The sequence below is a fragment of the Oncorhynchus gorbuscha genome, linkage group LG04 (assembly GCF_021184085.1).
Source record: "Oncorhynchus gorbuscha isolate QuinsamMale2020 ecotype Even-year linkage group LG04, OgorEven_v1.0, whole genome shotgun sequence".
NCBI classification, from domain to species: domain Eukaryota; kingdom Metazoa; phylum Chordata; class Actinopteri; order Salmoniformes; family Salmonidae; genus Oncorhynchus; species Oncorhynchus gorbuscha.
This window is the reverse complement of record NC_060176.1, coordinates 86,747,285-86,775,002: the sequence shown is the minus strand read 5'-3', so window position 1 is coordinate 86,775,002 and position 27,718 is coordinate 86,747,285. Positions and strand designations below refer to the sequence as shown.

General features: G+C 42.0%; 1 protein-coding gene across 1 annotated transcript in view; it reads left to right on the top strand.

Annotated features, from left to right (window-relative positions):
• The window catches only part of slc4a4a (solute carrier family 4 member 4a), a 533,895-nt gene that overhangs the window by 50,481 nt on the left and 455,696 nt on the right, over positions 1-27,718 (top strand). Inside the window, 1 exon segment of the mRNA XM_046348253.1 lies at positions 15,091-15,264. Coding sequence (XP_046204209.1) covers positions 15,091-15,264 — 174 coding nt within the window.

The following is a 27,718-nucleotide window of genomic DNA, read 5'->3' as shown; positions in this document are numbered from 1 at the left end:
GAGTTCAGGGCTTTATGTACCACCTGCCCTGAGAATGGCAAAAAGCTAAAAGTTTGACCAGCTCTCACTGGTTCATCCACACAGGGTTGTACAGAGACCGAGGACACTGAATCAAACAGCCCACCAGATGATACAACGTGCTCATTGAAACAATTCAGCATTTCAGAGAGCACTTTGTAACTTGGTTCTCTCTTATACTGTATCTGTAGGGGCTATAGCTCAGGAGTAATCCAACTTGAATAAAAAAGACCAACAAAGCAATGAATCAGGTCTCTATCCACACTCGAGGCTTGTCAGCGAGTGAATTTGAATAAAACACAAGGCATTGTGATTGATCTGGAGAATGCGTGCTATTGTGTTGTGTGGTGGGTTAGTGTTGTGGTGTGGAGGGGTGTTGTGGTGGAGAAAATGTGCTGTTGTGTTCCGTGGCTGACGGGTATTGCCTTTTGTTTTCGAGTCTCTGACTGACTGACTGGTGTCTCTAGGATGAGGTCTAACAGTACTGAATATGTCTTTAGGACGAGGTCTAACAGTACTGAATATGTCTCATGGATGAGGTCTAATAGCACTGAATATGTCTCTAGGATGAGGTCTAACAGTACTGAACATGTCTTTAGGATGAGGTCAACAGTACTGAATATGTCTCTAGGACGAGGTGTAACAGTACTGAATATGTCTTTAGGACGAGGTCTAACAGTACTGAATATGTCTCTTGGACGAAGTCTAACAGTACTGAATATGTCTCATGGATGAGGTCAACAGTACTGAATATGTCTCATGGATGAGGTCTAATAGCACTGAATATGTCTCTAGGACGAGGTCTAACAGTACTGAATATGTCTCTAGGACGAGGTGTAACAGTACTGAATATGTCTCATGGACGAGGTCTAACAGTACTGAATATGTCTCATGGATGAGGTCTAACAGTACTGAATATGTCTCATGGATGAGGTCTAACAGTACTGAATATGTCTCTAGGATGAGGTGTAACAGTACTGAATATGTCTCATGGATGAGGTCAACAGTACTGAATATGTCTCATGGATGAGGTCAACAGTACTGAATATGTCTCTATGGATGAGGTCTAACAGTACTGAATATGTCTCATGGATGAGGTCTAACAGTAATGAATATGTCTCTAGGATGAGGTCAACAGTACTGAATATGTCTCATGGATGAGGTCAACAGTACTGAATATGTCTCTAGGACGAGGTGTAACAGTACTGAACATGTCTTTAGGACGAGGTCTAACAGTACTGAATATGTCTTTGGACGAGGTCTAACAGTACTGAATATGTCTCATGGATGAGGTGTAACAGTACTGAATATGTCTCATGGGATGGGGTCTAACAGTACTGAATATGTCTCATGGATGAGGTCTAACAGTACTGAATATGTCTCATGGATGAGGTCTAACAGTACTGAATATGTCTCATGGATGAGGTCAACAGTACTGAATATGTCTCTATGGATGAGGTCTAACAGTACTGAATATGTCTCATGGATGAGGTCTAACAGTAATGAATATGTCTCTAGGATGAGGTGTAACAGTACTGAATATGTCTCATGGATGAGGTCAACAGTACTGAATATGTCTCATGGATGAGGTCTAACAGTACTGAATATGTCTCATGGATGAGGTCTAACAGTACTGAATATGTCTCATGGATGAGGTCAACAGTACTGAATATGTCTCTATGACGAGGTCTAACAGTACTGAATATGTCTCATGGATGAGGTCTAACAGTAATGAATATGTCTCTAGGATGAGGTGTAACAGTACTGAATATGTCTCATGGATGAGGTCAACAGTAGTGAATATGTCTCTAGGACGAGGTCTAACAGTACTGAATATGTCTTTAGGACGAGGTCTAACAGTACTGAATATGTCTCTTGGACGAGGTCTAACAGTACTGAATATGTCTCATGGATGAGGTCAACAGTACTGAATATGTCTCATGGATGAGGTCTAATAGCACTGAATATGTCTCTAGGACGAGGTCTAACAGTACTGAATATGTCTCTAGGACGAGGTGTAACAGTACTGAATATGTCTCATGGACGAGGTCTAACAGTACTGAATATGTCTCATGGATGAGGTCTAACAGTACTGAATATGTCTCATGGACGAGGTGTAACAGTACTGAATATGTCTCTAGGATGAGGTGTAACAGTACTGAATATGTCTCATGGATGAGGTCAACAGTACTGAATATGTCTCATGGATGAGGTCAACAGTACTGAATATGTCTCTAGGACGAGGTCTAACAGTACTGAATATGTCTCATGGATGAGGTCTAACAGTAATGAATATGTCTCTAGGATGAGGTGTAACAGTACTGAATATGTCTCATGGATGAGGTCAACAGTACTGAATATGTCTCTAGGACGAGGTGTAACAGTACTGAACATGTCTTTAGGACGAGGTCTAACAGTACTGAATATAGGACGAGGTCTAACAGTACTGAATATGGACGAGGTCTAACAGTACTGAATATGTCTCATGGATGAGGTCTAACAGTACTGAATATGTCTCATGGACGAGGTCTAACAGTACTGAATATGTCTCATGGATGAGGTCTAACAGTACTGAATATGTCTCATGGATGAGGTCTAACAGTACTGAATATGTCTCATGGATGAGGTCAACAGTACTGAATATGTCTCTATGACGAGGTCTAACAGTACTGAATATGTCTCATGGATGAGGTCTAACAGTAATGAATATGTCTCTAGGATGAGGTGTAACAGTACTGAATATGTCTCATGGATGAGGTCAACAGTAGTGAATATGTCTCTAGGACGAGGTCTAACAGTACTGAATATGTCTTTGGACGAGGTCTAACAGTAATGAATATGTCTCTTGGATGAGGTCTAACAGTACTGAATATGTCTCATGGATGAGGTCAACAGTACTGAATATGTCTCTAGGACGAGGTCTAACAGTACTGAATATGTCTTTATGGATGAGGTCTAACAGTACTGAATATGTCTCATGGGATGAGGTCTAACAGTACTGAATATGTCTCATGGATGAGGTCTAACAGTAATGAATATGTCTCATGGATGAGGTCTAACAGTACTGAATATGTCTCATGGATGAGGTCAACAGTACTGAATATGTCTCTAGGACGAGGTCTAACAGTACTGAACATGTCTTTAGGATGAGGTCTAACAGTACTGAATATGTCTCTAGGATGAGGTGTAACAGTACTGAATATGTCTCATGGATGAGGTCAACAGTACTGAATATGTCTCATGGATGAGGGGTCTAACAGTACTGAATATGTCTCATGGATGAGGTCTAACAGTACTGAATATGTCTCTAGGAAGAGGTGTAACAGTACTGAATATGTCTCATGGATGAGGTCAACAGTACTGAATATGTCTCATGGGATGGGGTCTAACAGTACTGAATATGTCTCATGGATGAGGTCTAACAGTACTGAATATGTCTCATGGATGAGGTCTAACAGTACTGAATATGTCTCATGGATGGATGAGGTCAACAGTACTGAATATGTCTCTATGACGAGGTCTAACAGTACTGAATATGTCTCATGGATGAGGTCTAACAGTAATGAATATGTCTCATGGATGAGGTCAACAGTACTGAATATGTCTCATGGATGAGGTCAACAGTACTGAATATGTCTCATGGATGAGGTCTAACAGTACTGAATATGTCTCATGGATGAGGTCTAACAGTACTGAATATGTCTCATGGATGAGGTCAACAGTACTGAATATGTCTCTATGACGAGGTCTAACAGTACTGAATATGTCTCATGGATGAGGTCTAACAGTAATGAATATGTCTCTAGGATGAGGTGTAACAGTACTGAATATGTCTCATGGATGAGGTCAACAGTACTGAATATGTCTCATGGATGAGGTCTAACAGTACTGAATATGTCTCATGGATGAGGTCTAACAGTACTGAATATGTCTCATGGATGAGGTCAACAGTAGTGAATATGTCTCTAGGACGAGGTCTAACAGTACTGAATATGTCTTTAGGACGAGGTCTAACAGTACTGAATATGTCTCTTGGACGAGGTCTAACAGTACTGAATATGTCTCATGGATGAGGTCAACAGTACTGAATATGTCTCATGGATGAGGTCTAATAGCACTGAATATGTCTCTAGGACGAGGTCTAACAGTACTGAATATGTCTCTAGGACGAGGTGTAACAGTACTGAATATGTCTCATGGACGAGGTCTAACAGTACTGAATATGTCTCATGGATGAGGTCTAACAGTACTGAATATGTCTCATGGACGAGGTCTAACAGTACTGAATATGTCTCTAGGATGAGGTGTAACAGTACTGAATATGTCTCATGGATGAGGTCAACAGTACTGAATATGTCTCATGGATGAGGTCAACAGTACTGAATATGTCTCTAGGACGAGGTCTAACAGTACTGAATATGTCTCATGGATGAGGTCTAACAGTAATGAATATGTCTCTAGGATGAGGTGTAACAGTACTGAATATGTCTCATGGATGAGGTCAACAGTACTGAATATGTCTCTAGGACGAGGTGTAACAGTACTGAACATGTCTTTAGGACGAGGTCTAAAAGTACTGAATATGTCTTTAGGACGAGGTCTAACAGTACTGAATATGTCTCATGGATGAGGTCTAACAGTACTGAATATGTCTCATGGACGAGGTCTAACAGTACTGAATATGTCTCTAGGATGAGGTGTAACAGTACTGAATATGTCTCATGGATGAGGTCAACAGTACTGAATATGTCTCATGGGATGGGGTCTAACAGTACTGAATATGTCTCATGGATGAGGTCTAACAGTACTGAATATGTCTCATGGATGAGGTCTAACAGTACTGAATATGTCTCATGGATGAGGTCAACAGTACTGAATATGTCTCTATGACGAGGTCTAACAGTACTGAATATGTCTCATGGATGAGGTCTAACAGTAATGAATATGTCTCTAGGATGAGGTGTAACAGTACTGAATATGTCTCATGGATGAGGTCAACAGTAGTGAATATGTCTCTAGGACGAGGTCTAACAGTACTGAATATGTCTTTAGGACGAGGTCTAACAGTAATGAATATGTCTCTTGGACGAGGTCTAACAGTACTGAATATGACTCATGGGTGAGGTCAACAGTACTGAATATGTCTCTAGGACGAGGTCTAACAGTACTGAACATGTCTCATGGATGAGGTCTAACAGTAATGAATATGTCTCTTGGACGAGGTCTAACAGTACTGAATATGTCTCATGGGTGAGGTCAACAGTACTGAATATGTCTCTAGGACGAGGTCTAACAGTACTGCACATGTCTTTAGGACGAGGTCTAACAGTACTGAATATGTCTCTAGGATGAGGTGTAACAGTACTGAATATGTCTCATGGATGAGGTCAACAGTACTGAATATGTCTCATGGGATGGGGTCTAACAGTACTGAATATGTCTCATGGATGAGGTCTAACAGTACTGAATATGTCTCTAGGAAGAGGTGTAACAGTACTGAATATGTCTCATGGATGAGGTCAACAGTACTGAATATGTCTCATGGGATGGGGTCTAACAGTACTGAATATGTCTCATGGATGAGGTCTAACAGTACTGAATATGTCTCATGGATGAGGTCTAACAGTACTGAATATGTCTCATGGATGAGGTCAACAGTACTGAATATGTCTCTATGACGAGGTCTAACAGTACTGAATATGTCTCATGGATGAGGTCTAACAGTAATGAATATGTCTCTAGGATGAGGTGTAACAGTACTGAATATGTCTCATGGATGAGGTCAACAGTACTGAATATGTCTCATGGATGAGGTCTAACAGTACTGAATATGTCTCATGGATGAGGTCTAACAGTAATGAATATGTCTCTAGGATGAGGTGTAACAGTACTGAATATGTCTCATGGATGAGGTCAACAGTACTGAATATGTCTCATGGATGAGGTCTAACAGTACTGAATATGTCTCATGGATGAGGTCTAACAGTACTGAATATGTCTCATGGGAGGTGAGTACTGAATACAGTACTGAATATGTCTCTAGGATGAGGTGTAACAGTACTGAATATGTCTCATGGATGAGGTCAACAGTAGTGAATATGTCTCTCGAGGTCTAACAGTACTGAATATGTCTTTAGGACGAGGTCTAACAGTACTGAATATGTCTCTTGGACGAGGTCTAACAGTACTGAATATGTCTCATGGATGAGGTCAACAGTACTGAATATGTCTCATGGATGAGGATGCACTGAATATGTCTCTAGGACAGTACAGTACTGAATATGTCTAACAGTACTGAATATGTCTCATGGAGAGGTCTAACAGTACTGAATATGTCTCATGGATGAGGTCTAACAGTACTGAATATGTCTCATGGATGAGGTCTAACAGTACTGAATATATGTCTCATGGATGAGGTCAACAGTACTGAATATGTCTCATGGATGAGGTCAACAGTACTGAATATGTCTCTAGGACGAGGTCTAACAGTACTGAATATGTCTCATGGATGAGGTCTAACAGTAATGAATATGTCTCTAGGATGAGGTGTAACAGTACTGAATATGTCTCATGGATGAGGTCAACAGTACTGAATATGTCTCTAGGACGAGGTGTAACAGTACTGAACATGAATATGTACTGAATATGTCTTTAGGGAGGTCTAACAGTACTGAATATGTCTCATGGATGAGGTCTAACAGTACTGAATATGTCTCATGGATGAGGTCTAACAGTACTGAATATGTCTCTAGGATGAGGTGTAACAGTACTGAATATGTCTCATGGATGAGGTCAACAGTACTGAATATGTCTCATGGGATGGGGTCTAACAGTACTGAATATGTCTCATGGATGAGGTCTAACAGTACTGAATATGTCTCATGGATGAGGTCTAACAGTACTGAATATGTCTCATGGATGAGGTCAACAGTACTGAATATGTCTCTATGACGAGGTCTAACAGTACTGAATATGTCTCATGGATGAGGTCTAACAGTAATGAATATGTCTCTAGGATGAGGTGTAACAGTAATGAATATGTCTCATGGATGAGGTCAACAGTAGTGAATATGTCTCTAGGACGAGGTCTAACAGTACTGAATATGTCTTTAGGACGAGGTCTAACAGTAATGAATATGTCTCTTGGACGAGGTCTAACAGTACTGAATATGTCTCATGGGTGAGGTCAACAGTACTGAATATGTCTCTAGGACGAGGTCTAACAGTACTGAACATGTCTTTAGGACGAGGTCTAACAGTACTGAATATGTCTTTAGGACGAGGTCTAACAGTACTGAATATGTCTCATGGATGAGGTCTAACAGTAATGAATATGTCTCTTGGACGAGGTCTAACAGTACTGAATATGTCTCATGGGTGAGGTCAACAGTACTGAATATGTCTCTAGGACGAGGTCTAACAGTACTGAACATGTCTTTAGGACGAGGTCTAACAGTACTGAATATGTCTCTAGGATGAGGTGTAACAGTACTGAATATGTCTCATGGATGAGGTCAACAGTACTGAATATGTCTCATGGGATGGGGTCTAACAGTACTGAATATGTCTCATGGATGAGGTCTAACAGTACTGAATATGTCTCTAGGAAGAGGTGTAACAGTACTGAATATGTCTCATGGATGAGGTCAACAGTACTGAATATGTGACGAGGTCTAACAGTAATGAATATGTCTCATGGATGAGGTCTAACAGTAATTAATATGTCTCTAGGATGAGGTGTAACAGTACTGAATATGTCTCATGGATGAGGTCAACAGTACTGAATATGTCTCTAGGACGAGGTGTAACAGTACTGAACATGTCTTTAGGACGAGGTCTAACAGTACTGAATATGTCTCGAGGTCTAACAGTACTGAATATGTCTCATGGATGAGGTCTAACAGTACTGAATATGTCTCATGGACGAGGTCTAACAGTACTGAATATGTCTCTAGGATGAGGTGTAACAGTACTGAATATGTCTCATGGATGAGGTCAACAGTACTGAATATGTCTCATGGGATGGGGTCTAACAGTACTGAATATGTCTCATGGATGAGGTCTAACAGTACTGAATATGTCTCATGGATGAGGTCTAACAGTACTGAATATGTCTCATGGATGAGGTCAACAGTACTGAATATGTCTCTATGACGAGGTCTAACAGTACTGAATATGTCTCATGGATGAGGTCTAACAGTAATGAATATGTCTCTAGGATGAGGTGTAACAGTACTGAATATGTCTCATGGATGAGGTCAACAGTACTGAACATGTCTTTAGGACGAGGTCTAACAGTACTGAATATGTCTTTAGGATGAGGTCTAACAGTACTGAATATGTCTCATGGATGAGGTCAACAGTACTGAATATGTCTCGTGGGATGGGGTCTAACAGTACTGAATATGTCTCATGGATGAGGTCTAACAGTACTGAATATGTCTCATGGATGAGGTCTAACAGTACTGAATATGTCTCATGGATGAGGTCAACAGTACTGAATATGTCTCTATGACGAGGTCTAACAGTACTGAATATGTCTCATGGATGAGGTCTAACAGTAATGAATATGTCTCTAGGATGAGGTGTAACAGTAATGAATATGTCTCATGGATGAGGTCAACAGTAGTGAATATGTCTCTAGGACGAGGTCTAACAGTACTGAATATGTCTTTCGAGGTCTAACAGTAATGAATATGTCTCTTGGATGAGGTCTAACAGTACTGAATATGTCTCATGGGTGAGGTCAACAGTACTGAATATGTCTCTAGGACGAGGTCTAACAGTACTGAACATGTCTTTAGGACGAGGTCTAACAGTACTGAATATGTCTTTAGGACGAGGTCTAACAGTACTGAATATGTCTCATGGATGAGGTCTAACAGTAATGAATATGTCTCTTGGACGAGGTCTAACAGTACTGAATATGTCTCATGGGTGAGGTCAACAGTACTGAATATGTCTCTAGGATGAGGTCTAACAGTACTGAACATGTCTTTAGGATGAGGTCTAACAGTACTGAATATGTCTCTAGGATGAGGTGTAACAGTACTGAATATGTCTCATGGATGAGGTCAACAGTACTGAATATGTCTCTAGGAAGATAACAGTACTGGTCTCATGGATGAGGTCTAACAGTACTGAATATGTCTCAGGTGTACTGAATATGTCTCTAGGATGAGGTGTAACAGTACTGAATATGTCTCATGGATGAGGTCAACAGTACTGAATATGTCTCTAGGATGAGGTCTAACAGTACTGAATATGTCTCATGGATGATGGATGAGGTCTAACAGTACTGAATATGTCTCTAGGGTCTAACATGAATATGTCTCTAGGACAGTACTGAATATGTCTCATGGATGAGGTCAACAGTACTGAATATGTCTCTAGGAAGAGGTGTAACAGTACTGAATATGTCTCATGGATGAGGTCAACTAAATAAGGTCTAACAGTAATGTCTCTAGGATGAGGTCTAACAGTAATTAATATGTCTCTAGGATGAGGTGTAACAGTACTGAATATGTCTCATGGATGAGGTCAACAGTACTGAATATGTCTCTAGGACGAGGTGTAACAGTACTGAACATGTCTTTAGGACGAGGTCTAACAGTACTGAATATGTCTTTAGGACGAGGTCTAACAGTACTGAATATGTCTCATGGATGAGGTCTAACAGTACTGAATATGTCTCATGGACGAGGTCTAACAGTACTGAATATGTCTCTAGGATGAGGTGTAACAGTACTGAATATGTCTCATGGATGAGGTCAACAGTACTGAATATGTCTCATGGGATGGGGTCTAACAGTACTGAATATGTCTCATGGATGAGGTCTAACAGTACTGAATATGTCTCATGGATGAGGTCTAACAGTACTGAATATGTCTCATGGATGAGGTCAACAGTACTGAATATGTCTCTATGGCGAGGTCTAACAGTACTGAATATGTCTCATGGATGAGGTCTAACAGTAATGAATATGTCTCTAGGATGAGGTGTAACAGTACTGAATATGTCTCATGGATGAGGTCAACAGTACTGAACATGTCTTTAGGACGAGGTCTAACAGTACTGAATATGTCTTTAGGATGAGGTCTAACAGTACTGAATATGTCTCATGGATGAGGTCTAACAGTACTGAATATGTCTCATGGACGAGGTCTAACAGTACTGAATATGTCTCTAGGATGAGGTGTAACAGTACTGAATATGTCTCATGGATGAGGTCAACAGTACTGAATATGTCTCATGGATGAGGTCTAACAGTACTGAATATGTCTCATGGATGAGGTCTAACAGTACTGAATATGTCTCATGGATGATGAGAATATGTCAACAGTACTGAATATGTCTCTATGACGAGGTCTAACAGTACTGAATATGTCTCATGGATGAGGTCTAACAGTAATGAATATGTCTCTAGGACGAGGTCTAACAGTACTGAATATGTCTCATGGGTGAGGTCAACAGTACTGAATATGTCTCTAGGACGAGGTCTAACATTACTGAACATGTCTTTAGGAAGGGGTCTAACAGTACTGAATATGTCTTTAGGACGAGGTCTAACAGTACTGAATATGTCTCATGGATGAGGTCTAACAGTACCGAATATGTCTCATGGACGAGGTCTAACAGTACTGAATATGTCTCTAGGAAGAGGTGTAACAGTACTGAATTTGTCTCATGGATGAGGTCAACAGTACTGAATATGTCTCTATGACGAGGTCTAACAGTAATGAATATGTCTCATGGATGAGGTCTAACAGTAATTAATATGTCTCTAGGATGAGGTGTAACAGTACTGAATATGTCTCTAGGACGAGGTGTAACAGTACTGAATATGTCTCATGGATAATATATGCCATTTAGCAGACGCTTTTATCCAAAGCGACTTACAGTCATGTGTGCATACATTCTGCGTATGGGTGGTCCCGGGGATCGAACCCACTACCCTGGCGTTACAAGCGCCATGCTCTACCAACTGAGCTACAGAATATGTCTCATGGATGTAACAGTACTGAATCTGTCTCTTGGACGAGGTCTAATAGCAAATCAAATCAAATGTTAATGTTCACATACACATGGTTAGCAGTTAATGTTAATGCGAGTGTAGCAAAATGCTTGTGCTTCTAGTTCCGACAGTGCAGTAATATCTAACAAGTAATCTGACAATTCCCCAACAACTACCTTATACACACCAGTGTATAGTAATGAATAAGTATATTTACATAGAAATATATGGTAGAGCTATGGCCGAACGGCATAGGCAAGATGCAGTAGATGGTATAGAGAACAGTATATACATATGAGAAGAGTAATGTAGGGCATGTAAACATTATATAAGTGGCATTGTTTAAAGTGACTAGTGATACATTTATTACAACTTTTGTATTATTAAAGTGGCTGGAGATTTGAGTCAGTATTTTGGCAGCAGCCACTCAATGTTAGTGATGGCTGTATAACAGTCTGGTGGCCTTGAGATGAAAGCTGTTTTTCAGTCTCTCGGTCCCACCTTTGATGCACCTGTACTGACCTCGCCTTCTGGATGATAGCTGGATGAACAGGCAGTGGCTCGGGGTGTAGGTGTCCTGGAGGGCAGGTAGTTTGCCTCCAGTGATACATTGTGAAGACTAGAGGTCGACCGATTAATCGGAATGGCCGATTAATTAGGGCCGATTTCCAGTTTTCATAACAATCGGAAATCGGTATTTTTGGTCCACGATCATCTCCTTTGTTTTGTTGACGTAGAGTGTCACCACACTCTGAGGGCCCTCACCTCCTTCCTGTAGGCCGTCTCGTCGTTGTTGGTAATCAAGCCTAACACTATAGTGTCATCTGCAAACTTGATGATTGAGTTGGTGGTGTGCATGGCCACGCAGTAATGGGTGAACAGGAACAGTACAGGAAAGGGCTGAGAATGCTCCCTTGTGGGGCCCCAGTGTTGAGGATGAGTGGGTGGAGATGTTGTTTCCTACCCTCACCACCTGGGGGTGTCCCGTCAGAAAGTCCAGGACCCAGTTGCACAGGGTGGGGTTAAGACCCAGGGTCTCGAGCTTAATGACGAGTTTGGAGGGTACTAGGGTGTTCAATGCTGAGCTATGGTCGATGAACAGCATTCTTAAATAGGTATTCCTCTTGTCCAGAAGGGTTAGGGCAGTGTTCAGCGTGATTGCGATTGCGCCGTCTGTGGACCTATTGGGGCAGTAAGCAAATTGAAGTGGGTCTAGGGTTTCAGGTAGGGTGGAGGTGATATAGTGTCTCAAACCACTCCATGATGATGGAAGTGAGTGCTACGGGGTGATAGTCGTTTAGCTTAGTTACCTTAGCTTTCTTGGGAACAGGAACAATGGTTACCCTCTTGAAGCATGTGGGAACAGCAGACTGGGATAAGGATTGATTGAATATGTCCGTAAACACATCAGCCAGCTGGTCTGCGCATGCTCTGATGACGTGGCTGGGGATGCCGTCTGGGCCTACAGCCCTGCGAGGGTTTTCACGTTTAAATGTTTTACTCATGTCGGTTGCAGTGAAGGAGAGTCCACAGGTTTTTCGTAGCGGGCCATGTCAATGGCACTGTATTGACCTCAAAGTGTCAAAGAAGTTGTTTAGTTTGTCTGGGAGCAAGCCCTATACCGGACAAACAGTGTCCGGTATAGGGCTGGTTTTCTTTTTGTTGTCCGTGATTGACTGTAGACCCTGCCACATACCTCTCGTGTCTGAGCCGTTGAATTGCGACTCTACTTTGTCTCTATACTGACGGTTAGCTTGTTTGATTGCCTTGTGGAAGGAATAGCTACACTGTTTGTATTCAGTCATGTTTCCGGTATCCTTGCCCTGATTAAAAGCAGTGGTTCGGGCTTTCAGTTTTGCGCGAATGCTGCCATCAATCCACGGTTTCTGTTTGGGGAAGGTTTTAGTGGTCGACGTGGGTACAACATCATCAATGCACTTGCTAATAAACTGGCTCACCGAATCAGCTTATACATCAATGTTGTCGTTCGATGCTACCAAGAACATATCCCAGTTTTCTTGATCGAAGCAATCTTGAAGCATGGAATCAGATTGGTCGGACGAGCATTGAACAGACCTGATGGGCATTTCCCATTTTAGTTTCTGTCTATAGTCTGGGAGCAACAAAATGGAGTCGTGGTCAGATTTGCCGAAAGGAGGGCGGGGGAGGGCTTTGTATGCATCGCGGAAGTTAGAGTAACAATGAACACTTTACCAGCCCGGGTCGCGCATTTGATATGCTGATAAAATGTTGGGAGCCTTGTTTTCAGATTAGCCTTATTAAAATCCCCAGCTACAATAAATGCAGCCTCGGGATATGTGGTTTCCAATTTATACTGAACATGTTTGACATGGATCTCATTTAGAGGTTATGTTTACAGACACTAGTCTGGTTAAAAGCTGTGACCTCTTCCTTAGACGTTACCAACAGGTTTTCCCTTCACATAAGTAAAAGGGAGGTAGGACCAGTAACCGAATGGTTGCTGGTTCAAATCCCAGAGCTGACTAAATTGTGCCCTTGAGCAATGCACTTAACCCTATTTACACCTGTAAGTTGATCTGGTTAAGACCGTCTGCTAAATGACTAAAATGTAAAATGGATAGGTAGGGTTACAGTACAGCATAACCTTAAAGGGATAGTTTTCGATTTGGCACTTGCAGTCAGACCTCCAGAGGTTGTTAACATGGTCAGACTGCTCACATTCCTTAATAGAATAGTTATACTTCTCCAGAGTGAGATAAACTCGTGGGTACCATATTTATGTCTCTGCGTCCAGTATGAAGGAAGTTAGAGGTAGTTTCATGAGTCAATGCTAACTAGTCTACAGAAACATCCAGTCATTGCGCTAATGCTAGTTAGCATAGCAACTTCCTTCAAATGGCAAGCAGAGACATAAAAGGTTCGTCTGACTCTGGGGAAGTAGATATTACCAGAATCCAGAACTATGCCTTTAAGGAATGTGAGAAGCCTGACCGTGTTAATACCCTAACCTCTGGCGATCTGATTGCAAGTGGAGACAAACATTGAAATGTCACTGCTAACTGTTATTTCTTCACGGCCAAAATATTTGGTTTGACAGCTGGACGCCAACTTCTATGTCTGGCCTAGACAGCACCTTCTGAGCATGTACATCCTGATAACTTTGAAGCCATGTCCTGGATAACCTGCGTTTAGGAAGGGTTGGTATTTATTTACATGCTCCCTTGGTGGAAAGGTGACCAAATCTCCAACCTGGTAGAATGCAAGTTTGCCAATCCAAACACTGGAATTTCATGCCTGGTGTGCCAATGCAAATGCCCTTGTGTGCCAGCCTTGGTACCCGTGCCCAACATTGCTGATGCCAGCCATAACCCACCTTCTAACCCTAACCCATTGTTAACCCTAACCCATTGTTAATCCTAACCCATTGTTAACCCTAACCCATTGTTAACCCTAACCCATTGTTAATCCTAACCCATTGTTAACCCTAACCCATTGTTAATCCTAACCCATTGTTAACCCTAACCCATTGTTAACCCTAACCCATTGTTAATCCTAACCCATTGTTAATCCTAACCCATTGTTAATCCTAACCCATTGTTAATCCTAACCCATTGTTAATCCTAACCCATTGTTAATCCTAACCCATTGTTAATCCTAACCCATTGTTAACCCTAACCCATTGTTAACCCTAACCCATTGTTAATCCTAACCCATTGTTAACCCTAACCCATTGTTAACCCTAACCCATTGTTAACCCTAACCCATTGTTAACCCTAACCCATTGTTAATCCTAACCCATTGTTAATCCTAACCCATTGTTAACCCTAACCCATTGTTAACCCTAACCCATTGTTAATCCTAACCCATTGTTAACCCTAACCCATTGTTAATCCTAACCCATTGTTAACCCTAACCCATTGTTAACCCTAACCCATTGTTAATCCTAACCCATTGTTAACCCTAACCCACCTTCTAACCCTAACCCATTGTTAACCCTAACCCATTGTTAACCCTAACCCATTGTTAATCCTAACCCATTGTTAACCCTAACCCATTGTCTTTCTCTTCCATCCAGGTCACCACACCGTCTACATCGGAGTGCAGATGCCCAAGAGCTACCGGCGTCGGAGACGTCAACGCCGGAGAGGAAGCCACAAGGACAGGAAGGATCATCTGACGGAGAACGCCTCTGACAGGTCCGACACAGAAAACAACGATGAGGCCAGCAACAGCATCCTCAAACCGCTCAGTAAGTGCTGCTAAAATACACGTCAGTACAGATTACCGGCTTCGGCCATCTCCCTGGCAGCAGAGATTACCGGCCGAAACGTCTCTCATGGCAGCAGAGCTGCTTTTCAGAACAACTAACACTCCCTGGCCCTAAAAAATGCTTGAGGTGTCCCTGACCCCCAAATCTGCTGACAGCCAATCATTGCTGACCCCCAAATCTGCTGACCCTCAAATCTGATGTCAGCCAATCATTGCTCACTACACTGTCAGTCAATAACTGCTCACTACACTGTCAGCCAATAACTGCTCACTCCACTCGGTCAGTCAATCACTGCTCACTCCACTCAGTCTGCCAATCACTGCTCACTTAACTCAATGAGAAGGATTGGCTGAGTGAGCCAATCTGTGAGTTAGCCTGGTAGGGGGACGAATGTGTTTGGACAGACTAGAGTGAGAGTTTGTAGACTAGAGAGGGTTATGGTTAGTCTACAGACTAGAGAGGTTTAGGGATGGTCTATGGACTAGAGAGAGTGTTAGAATTAGTCTACAGACTAGTGAGAGGGTTAGGATTAGTCTACAGATTAGAGAGAGGGTTAGGATTAGTCTACAGACTAGTGAGAGGTTAGGATTAGTCTACATATTAGATAGAGGGTTAGGATTAGTCTACAGACTATAGAGAGGGTTAGGGTTGGTTTACAGATTAGGGTTAGGGTTGGTCTACATACTAGAGAGGGTTATGGTTGGTCTACAGACTAGAGAGGGTTAAGGTTAGTCTATAGACAAGAGAGAGTTGGTCTACAGACCAGAGATGGTTAGGGTTGGTCTACAGGCTAGAGAGAAATGTAGGGTTGGTCTACAGACTACAGAGGGTTTGGGTTGGTCTATAAACTATAGAGAGGTTTAGGATTAGTCTACATATTAGAGAGGGTTGTGGAGAGATAGAGAGAGGGGGGAGAAATAAGGAGTGAAATTGACACAGGGGTTGGAGGACAGGGAAAGTGAATGTATATGTTAGACCTTTGCTATGTGTTGATTAATGTGGTGCCTTTGCTATGTGTTGATTAATGTGGTGCCTTTGCTATGTGTTGATTAATGTGGTGCCTTTGCTATGTGTTGATTAATGTTAATGTGTTGATTAATGTGGTGCCTTTGCTATGTGTTGATTAATGTGGTGCCTTTGCTATGTGTTGATTAATGTGGTGCCTTTGCTATGTGTTGATTAATGTGGTGCCTTTGCTATGTGTTGATTAATGTGGTGCCTTTGCTATGTGTTGATTAATGTGGTGCCTTTGCTATGTGTTGATTAATGTGGTGCCTTTGCTATGTGTTGATTAATGTGGTGCCTTTGCTATGTGTTGATTAATGTGGTGCCTTTGCTATTTGTTGATTAATGTGGTGCCTTTGCTATGTGTTGATTAATGTGGTGCCTTTGCTATGTGTTGATTAATGTGGTGCCTTTGCTATGTGTTGATTAATGTGGTGCCTTTGCTATGTGTTGATTAATGTGGTGCCTTTGCTATGTGTTGATTAATGTGGTGCCTTTGCTATGTGTTGATTAATGTGGTGCCTTTGCTATGTGTTGATTAATGTGGTGCCTTTGCTATGTGTTGATTAATGTGGTGCCTTTGCTATGTGTTGATTAATGTGGTGCCTTTTACATTTCAGCCATTTAGCAGATGCTCTCATGACAAACAGTAGTAAGGGCATACATTTTTGTACTATTTCGCACCTTTACCATGTGTTGGTTAACATGGGACCCTTTGCTATGTGTTGGTTACTGTGTAGACCTTTGATATGTGTTGGTTAACATGGGACCCTTTGCCATGTGTTGGTTAACATGGGACCCTTTGCTATGTATTGGTTACTGTGTAGACCTTTGATATGTGTTGGTTAACATGGGACCCTTTGCCATGTGTTGGTTAACATGGGACCCTTTGCTATGTGTTGGTTACTGTGTAGACCTTTGATATGTGTTGGTTAACATGGGACCCTTTGCTATGTGTTGGTTACTGTGTAGACCTTTGATATGTGTTGGTTAACATGGGACCCTTTGCTATGTGTTGGTTAACATGGGACCCTTTGATATGTGTTGGTTAACATGGGACCCTTTGATATGTGTTGGTTAACATGGGACCCTTTGCTATGTGTTGGTTAACATGGGACCCTTTGCTATGTGTTGGTTACTGTGTAGACCTTTGATATGTGCTGGTTAACATGGGACCCTTTGCTATGTGTTGGTTACTGTAGAGACCTTTGATATGTGTTGGTTAACATGGGACCCTTTGCTATGTGTTGGTTAACATGGGACCATTTGCTACCTGTTGGTTAACATGGGACCCTTTGCTATGTGTTGGTTACTGTAGAGACCTTTGATATGTGTTGGTTAACATGGGACCCTTTGCTATGTGTTGGTTAACATGGGACCCTTTGCTATGTGTCTGTTAACATGGGACCATTTGCTATGTGTTGGTTACTGTGTAGACCTTTGATATGTGTTGGTTACTGTGTAGACATTTGCTATGTGTTGGTTAACATGGGACCATTTGCTATGTGTTGGTTACTGTGTAGACCTTTGCTATGTGTTGGTTACTGTGTAGACCTTTGATATGTGTTGGTTAACATGGGACCCTTTGCTATGTGTTGGTTACTGTGTAGACCTTTGATATCTGTTGGTTAACATGGGACCCTTTGCTATGTGCTGGTTAACATGGGACCCTTTGCTATGTGTTGGTTACTGTGTAGACCTTTGATATGTGTTGGTTAACATGGGACCATTTGCTATGTGTTGGTTACTGTGTAGACATTTGCTATGTGTTGGTTAACATGGGACCCTTTGCTATGTGTTGGTTACTGTGTAGACCTTTGATATGTGTTGGTTAACATGGGACCCTTTGCCATGTGTTGGTTAACATGGGACCCTTTGCTATGTGTTGGTTACTGTGTAGACCTTTGATATGTGTTGGTTAACATGGGACCCTTTGCCATGTGTTGGTTAACATGGGACCCTTTGCTATGTGTTGGTTACTGTGTAGACCTTTGATATGTGTTGGTTAACATGGGACCCTTTGCCATGTGTTGGTTACATGGGACCATTTGCTATGTGTTGGTTACATGGGACCTTTGATATGTGTTGGTTACTGTGTAGACCTTTGCTATGTGTTGGTTAACATGGGACCATTTGCTATGTGTTGGTTACTGTGTTAACATGGGACCTTTGCTATGTGTTGGTTACTGTGTAGACCTTTGATATGTGTTGGTTAACATGGGACCCTTTGCTATGTGTTGGTTACTGTGTAGACCTTTGATATCTGTTGGTTAACATGGGACCCTTTGCTATGTGCTGGTTAACATGGGACCCTTTGCTATGTGTTGGTTACTGTGTAGACCTTTGATATGTGTTGGTTAACATGGGACCATTTGCTATGTGTTGGTTACTGTGTAGACATTTGCTATGTGTTGGTTAACATGGGACCCTTTGCTATGTGTTGGTTACTGTGTAGACCTTTGATATGTGTTGGTTAACATGGGACCCTTTGCCATGTGTTGGTTAACATGGGACCCTTTGCTATGTGTTGGTTACTGTGTAGACCTTTGATATGTGTTGGTTAACATGGGACCCTTTGCCATGTGTTGGTTAACATGGGACCCTTTGCTATGTGTTGGTTACTGTGTAGACCTTTGATATGTGTTGGTTAACATGGGACCCTTTGCTATGTGTTGGTTACTGTGTAGACCTTTGATATCTGTTGGTTAACATGGGACCCTTTGCTATGTGCTGGTTAACATGGGACCCTTTGCTATGTGTTGGTTACTGTGTAGACCTTTGATATGTGTTGGTTAACATGGGACCCTTTGCAAAGTGCTATGTGTTGGTTACTGTGTAGACCTTTGATATGTGTTGGTTAACATGGGACCCTTTGCTATGTGTTGGTTACTGTGTAGACCTTTGCTATCTGTTGGTTAACATGGGACCCTTTGCTATGTGTTGTTGGACCCTTTTACTGTGTAGACCTTTGATATGTGTTGGTTAACATGGGACCCTTTGCCATGTGTTGGTTAACATGGGACCCTTTGCTATGTGTTGGTTACTGTGTAGACCTTTGATATGTGTTGGTTAACATGGGACCCTTTGCTATGTGTTGGTTAACATGTGTAGACCTTTGATATGTGTTGGTTAACATGGGACCCTTTGCTATGTGTTGGTTAACTGGGACCTTTGCTATGTGTTGGTTAACATGGGACCCTTTGCTATGTGTTGGTTAACATGGGACCCTTTGATATGTGTTGGTTAACATGGGACCCTTTGATATGTGTTGGTTAACATGGGACCCTTTGCTATGTGTTGGTTAACATGGGACCCTTTGCTATGTGTTGGTTACTGTGTAGACCTTTGATATGTGTTGGTTAACATGGGACCCTTTGCTATGTGTTGGTTACTGGAGACCTTTGATATGTGTTGGTTAACATGGGACCCTTTGCTATGTGTTGGTTAACATGGGACCCTTTGCTATGTGTTGGTTAACATGGGACCCTTTGCTATGTGTTGGTTAACATGGGACCCTTTGCTATGTGTTGGTTAACATGGGACCTTTGATATGTGTTGGTTAACATGGGACCCTTTGCTATGTGTTGGTTACTGTGTAGACCTTTGCTATGTGTTGGTTAACATGGGACCATTTGCTATGTGTTGGACCCTTTGCTATGTGTTGGTTAACATGGGACCCTTTGCTATGTGCTGGTTAACATGGGACCCTTTGCTATGTGTTGGTTACTGTGTAGACCTTTGATATCTGTTGGTTAACATGGGACCCTTTGCTATGTGCTGGTTAACATGGGACCCTTTGCTATGTGTTGGTTACTGTGTAGACCTTTGATATGTGTTGGTTAACATGGGACCATTTGCTATGTGTTGGTTACTGTGTAGACATTTGCTATGTGTTGGTTAACATGGGACCCTTTGCTATGTGTTGGTTACTGTGTAGACCTTTGATATGTGTTGGTTAACATGGGACCCTTTGCCATGTGTTGGTTAACATGGGACCCTTTGCTATGTGTTGGTTACTGTGTAGACCTTTGATATGTGTTGGTTAACATGGGACCCTTTGCCATGTGTTGGTTAACATGGGACCCTTTGCTATGTGTTGGTTACTGTGTAGACCTTTGATATGTGTTGGTTAACATGGGACCCTTTGCTATGTGTTGGTTACTGTGTAGACCTTTGATATCTGTTGGTTAACATGGGACCCTTTGCTATCTGTTGGTTAACATGGGACCCTTTGCTATGTGCTGGTTAACATGGAACCCTTTGCTATGTGTTGGTTACTGTGTAGACCTTTGATATCTGTTGGTTAACATGGGACCCTTTGCTATGTGTTGGTTACTGTGTAGACCTTTGATATCTGTTGGTTAACATGGGACCCTTTGCTATGTGCTGGTTAACATGGGACCCTTTGCTATGTGTTGGTTACTGTGTAGACCTTTGATATGTGTTGGTTAACATGGGACCCTTTGCAAAGTGTTGGTTACTGTGTAGACCTTTGATATGTGTTGGTTAACATGGGACCCTTTGCCATGAGTTGGTTACTGTGTAGACCTTTGCTATCTGTTGGTTAACATGGGACCATTTGCTATGTGCTGATTAACATGGGACCCTTTGCTATGTGTTGGTTACTGTGTAGACCTTTGATATGTGTTGGTTAACATGGGACCCTTTGCCATGTGTTGGTTAACATGGGACCCTTTGCTATGTGTTGGTTACTGTGTAGACCTTTGATATGTGTTGGTTAACATGGGACCCTTTGCCATGTGTTGGTTAACATGGGACCCTTTGCTATGTGTTGGTTACTGTGTAGACCTTTGATATGTGTTGGTTAACATGGGACCCTTTGCTATGTGTTGGTTAACATGGGACGCTTTGATATGTGCTGGTTAACATGGGACCCTTTGCTATGTGTTGGTTACTGTAGAGACCTTTGCTATGTGTTGGTTAACATGGGACCCTTTGCTATGTGTTGGTTAACATGGGACCCTTTGATATGTGTTGGTTAACATGGGACCCTTTGATATGTGTTGGTTAACATGGGACCCTTTGCTATGTGTTGGTTAACATGGGACCCTTTGCTATGTGTTGGTTACTGTGTAGACCTTTGATATGTGCTGGTTAACATGGGACCCTTTGCTATGTGTTGTTACCTTTGATATGTGTTGTATGAGACCTTTGATATGTGTTGGTTAACATGGGACCCTTTGCTATGTGTTGGTTAACATGGGACCATTTGCTACCCTGTTGGTTAACATGGGACCCTTTGCTATGTGTTGGTTACTGTAGAGACCTTTGATATGTGTTGGTTAACATGGGACCCTTTGCTATGTGTTGGTTAACATGGGACCCTTTGCTATGTGTTGGTTAACATGGGACCATTTGCTATGTGTTGGTTACTGTGTAGACCTTTGATATGTGTTGGTTACTGTGTAGACATTTGCTATGTGTTGGTTAACATGGGACCATTTGCTATGTGTTGGTTACTGTGTAGACATCTGTTGGTTAACATGGGACCCTTTGCTATGTGTTGGTTAACATGGGACCCTTTGCTATGTGTTGGTTAACATGGGACCCTTTGCTATGTGTTGGTTACTGTGTAGACCTTTGATATGTGTTGGTTAACATGGGACCATTTGCTATGTGTTGGTTACTGTGTGGACCTTTGCTATGTGTTGGTTACTGTGTAGACCTTTGATATGTGTTGGTTAACATGGGACCATTTGCTATGTGTTGGTTAACATGGGACCTTTGCTATGTGTTGGTTAACATGGGACCCTTTTGGTTATGTGTTGGTTAACATGGGACCCTTTGCTATGTGTTGGTTACTGTGTAGACCTTTGCTATGTGTTGGTTAACATGGGACCCTTTGCTATGTGTTGGTTAACATGGGACCCTTTGATATGTGTTGGTTAACATGGGACCCTTTGATATGTGTTGGTTAACATGGGACCCTTTGCTATGTGTTGGTTAACATGGGACCCTTTGCTATGTGTTGGTTACTGTGTAGACCTTTGATATGTGTTGGTTAACATGGGACCCTTTGCTATGTGTTGGTTACTGTAGAGACCTTTGATATGTGTTGGTTAACATGGGACCCTTTGCTATGTGTTGGTTAACATGGGACCCTTTGCTATGTGTTGGTTAACATGGGACCCTTTGCTATGTGTTGGTTACTGGAGACCTTTGATATGTGTTGGTTAACATGGGACCCTTTGCTATGTGTTGGTTAACATGGGACCCTTTGCTATGTGTTGGTTAACATGGGACCATTTGCTATGTGTTGGTTACTGTGTAGACCTTTGATATGTGTTGGTTAACATGTGGACCCTTTGCTATGTGTTGGTTAACATGGGACCATTTGCTATGTGTTGGTTACTGTGTAGACCTTTGATATGTGTTGGTTAACATGGGACCCTTTGATATGTGTTGGTTACTGACCTTTGTAGACCTTTGATATGTGTTGGTTAACATGGGACCCTTTGCTATGTGTTGGTTACTGTGTAGACCATTTGCTATGTGTTGGTTACTGTGTAGACCTTTGATATGTGTTGGTTAACATGGGACCCATTTGCTATGTGTTGGTTACTGTTACCTGTTGTTAACATGGGACCTTTGCTATGTGTTGGTTAACATGGGACCCTTTGCTATGTGTTGGTTAACATGGGACCCTTTGCTATGTGTTGGTTACTGTGGACCTTTGATATGTGTTGGTTAACATGGGACCCTTTGCTATGTGCTGGTTAACATGGGACCCTTTGCTATGTGTTGGTTACTGTGTAGACCTTTGATATGTGTTGGTTAACATGGGACCATTTGCTATGTGTTGGTTACTGTGTAGACCTTTGATATGTGTTGGTTAACATGGGACCCTTTGCTATGTGTTGGTTACTGTGTAGACCTTTGATATGTGTTGTTAACATGGGACCCTTTTGTGTTAACATGGGACCCTTTGCTATGTGTTGGTTACTGTGTAGACCTTTGATATGTGTTGGTTAACATGGGACCCTTTGCTATGTGTTGGTTAACATGGGACCCTTTGCTATGTGTTGGTTACTGTGTAGACCTTTGATATGTGTTGGTTAACATGGGACCCTTTGCTATGTGTTGGTTATATGTGTAGACCTTTGATATGTGTTGGTTAACATGGGACCCTTTGCTATGTGTTGGTTAACATGGGACCCTTTGCTATGTGTTGGTTACTGTGTAGACCTTTGATATCTGTTGGTTAACATGGGACCCTTTGCTATGTGTTGGTTAACATGGGACCCTTTGCTATGTGTTGGTTAACATGGGACCCTTTGCTATGTTGGTTACATGGGACCCTTTGCTATGTGTTGGTTACTGTGTAGACCTTTGATATGTGTTGGTTAACATGGGACCCTTTGCTATGTGTTGGTTACTGTGTAGACCATTTGCTATGCCATGTTGGTTAACATGGGACCCTTTGCTATGTGTTGGTTACTGTGTTAACAGACCTTTGATATGTGTTGGTTAACATGGGACCCTTTGATATGTGTTGGTTAACATGGGACCCTTTGCTATGTGTTGGTTACTGTGTAGACCTTTGATATGTGTTGGTTAACATGGGACCCTTTGCTATGTGCTGGTTAACATGGGACCCTTTGCTATGTGTTGGTTACTGTGTAGACCTTTGATATGTGTTGGTTAACATGGGACCCTTTGCTATGTGTTGGTTACTGTGTAGACATTTGCTATGTGTTGGTTACTGGAGACCTTTGATATGTGTTGGTTAACATGGGACCATTTGCTATGTGTTGGTTACTGTGTAGACCTTTGCTATGTGTTGGTTAACATGGGACCCTTTGCTATGTGCTGGTTAACATGGGACCCTTTGCTATGTGTTAACATTGGTTACTGTTGTAGACCTTTGATATGTGTTGGTTAACATGGGACCCTTTGCTATGTGTTGGTTACTGTGTAGACCTTTGATATCTGTTGGTTAACATGGGACCCTTTGCTATGTGCTGGTTAACATGGGACCCTTTGCTATGTGTTGGTTACTGTGTAGACCTTTGATATCTGTTGGTTAACATGGGACCCTTTGCTATGTGCTGGTTAACATGGGACCCTTTGCTATGTGTTGGTTAACATGGGACCCTTTGCTATGTGCTGGTTAACATGGGACCCTTTGCTATGTGTTGGTTACTGTGTAGACCTTTGATATGTGTTGGTTAACATGGGACCATTTTTGTTGGTTATGTGTAGACATTTGCTATGTGTTGGTTAACATGGGACCCTTTGCTATGTGTTGGACCCTTTTACTAACATGGGACCTTTGATATGTTGGTTAACATGGGACCCTTTATGTGTTGGTTAACATGGGACCCTTTGCTATGTGTTGGTTACTGTGTAGACCTTTGATATGTGTTGGTTAACATGGGACCCTTTGCTATGTGTTGGTTACTGTGTAGACCTTTGATATGTGTTGGTTAACATGGGACCCTTTGCCATGAGTTGGTTACTGTGTAGACCTTTGCTATCTGTTGGTTAACATGGGACCCTTTGCTATGTGTTGGTTAACATGGGACCCTTTGCTATGTGTTGGTTACTGTGTAGACCTTTGATATGTGTTGGTTAACATGGGACCCTTTGCTATGTGTTGGTTACTGTGTAGACCTTTGCTATGTGTTGGTTACTGTGTAGACCTTTGCTATGTGTTGGTTAACATGGGACCCTTTGCTATGTGTTGGTTAACATGGGACCCTTTGATATGTGTTGGTTAACATGGGACCTTTGCTATGTGTTGGTTAACATGGGACCCTTTGCTATGTGTTGGTTAACATGGGACCCTTTGCTATGTGTTGGTTAACATGGGACCCTTTGCTATGTGTTGGTTAACATGGGACCCTTTGCTATGTGTTGGTTAACATGGGACCCTTTGCTATGTGTTGGTTAACATGGGACCATTTGCTATGTGCTGGTTAACATGGGACCCCCGTGTGTTAGTTTGGGACCATTTGCTATGTGTTGGTTAACATGGGACCCTTTGATATGTGTTGGTTACTGTAGAGACCTTTGATATGTGTTGGTTAATGTAGAGATCTTTGCTATGTGTTGGTTACTGTGTAGACCTTTGCTATGTGTTGGTTAACATGGGACCCTTTACAATGTGTTGGTTACTGTGGAGACCTTTGATATGTGTTGGTTAACATGGGACCATTTGCTATGTGTTGGTTAACATGGGACCCTTTGCTATCTGTTGATTAACATGGGACCCTTTGCTATGTGTTGGTTAACATGGGACCATTTGCTATGTGTTGGTTAACATGGGACCATTTGCTATCTGTTGGTTAACATGGGACCCTTTGCTATCTGTTGGTTAACATGGGACCCTTTGCTATGTGTTGGTTAATGTGCAGACCTTTGCTATCTGTTGGTTAACATGGGACCCTTTGCTATGTGCTGGTTAATGTGTAGACCTTTGCTATCTGTTGGTTAACATGGGACCCTTTGCTATGTGTTGGTTAACATGGGACCCTTTGCTATGTGTTGGTTACTGTGTAGACCTTTGATATGTGTTGGTTAACATGGGACCCTTTGCTATGTGTTGGTTAACATGGGACCCTTTGATATGTGTTGGTTAACATGGGACCCTTTGCTATGTGTTGGTTACTGTGTAGACCTTTGATATGTGTTGGTTAACATGGAGACCTTTGCTATGTGTTGGTTAACATGGGACCCTTTGCTATGTGTTGGTTAACATGGGACCCTTTGCTATGTGTTGGTTAACATGGGACCCTTTGCTATGTGTTGGTTACTGTGGAGACCTTTGATATGTGTTGGTTAACATGGGACCCTTTGCTGCTAAATGTTGGTTACTGTAGAGACCTTTTATCTGTTGGTTAACATGGGACCCTTTTAAACATGGGACCCTTTGCTATGTGTTGGTTAACATGGGACCCTTTGCTATGTGTTGGTTAACATGGGACCCTTTGCTATGTGTTGGTTAACTGTGGAGACCTTTGATATGTGTTGGTTAACATGGGACCCTTTGCTATGTGTTGGTTAACATGGGACCCTTTGCTATGTGTTGGTTAACATGGGACCCTTTGCTATGTGTTGGTTAACATGGGACCCTTTGCTATGTGTTGGTTAACATGGGACCCTTTGCTATGTGTTGGTTAACATGGGACCCTTTGCTATGTGTTGGTTAACATGGGACCCTTTGCTATGTGTTGGTTAACATGGGACCCTTTGCTATGTGTTGGTTAACATGGGACCCTTTGCTATGTGTTGGTTAACATGGGACCCTTTGATATGTGTTGGTTAACATGGGACCCTTTGACCTATGTGTTGGTTTGGGACCCTTTGCTATGTGTTGGTTAACATGGGACCCTTTGATATGTGTTGGTTAACATGGGACCCTTTGCTATGTGTTGGTTACTGGGACCCTTTGCTATGTTTGTTAACATGGGATGTGTTGGTTAACATGGGACCCTTTGCTATGTGTTGGTTTTGGGACCTATGTGCTGGTTAACATGGGACCATTTGCTATGTGTTGGTTACTGTGTAGACCTTTGATATCTGTTGGTTAACATGGGACCCTTTGCTATGTGCTGGTTAACATGGGACCCTTTGCTATGTGTTGGTTACTGTGTAGACCTTTGATATGTGTTGGTTAACATGGGACCATTTGCTATGTGTTGGTTACTGTGTAGACATTTGCTATGTGTTGGTTAACATGGGACCCTTTGCTATGTGTTGGTTACTGTGTAGACCTTTGATATGTGTTGGTTAACATGGGACCCTTTGATATGTGTTGGTTAACATGGGACCCTTTGCTATGTGTTGGTTACTGTGTAGACCTTTGATATGTGTTGGTTAACATGGGACCCTTTGCCATGTGTTGGTTAACATGGGACCCTTTGCTATGTGTTGGTTACTGTGTAGACCTTTGATATGTGTTGGTTAACATGGGACCCTTTGCAAAGTGTTGGTTACTGTGTAGACCTTTGATATGTGTTGGTTAACATGGGACCCTTTGCTATGTGTTGGTTAACATGTGTAGACCTTTGCTATGTGTTGGTTAACATGGGACCATTTGCTATGTGCTGGTTAACATGGGACCCTTTGCTATGTGTTGGTTACTGTGTAGACCTTTGCTATGTGTTGGTTACTGTGTAGACCTTTGCTATGTGTTGGTTAACATGGGACCCTTTGCTATGTGTTGGTTAACATGGGACCCTTTGATATGTGTTGGTTAACATGGGACCATTTGCTATGTGTTGGTTAATGTAGAGACCTTTGCTATGTGTTGGTTAACATGGGACCCTTTGATATGTGTTGGTTAACATGGGACCCTTTGCTATGTGTTGGTTAACATGGGACCCTTTGCTATGTGTTGGTTAACCTGGGACCCTTTGCTATGTGTTGGTTAACATGGGACCATTTGCTATGTGCTGCTTAACAT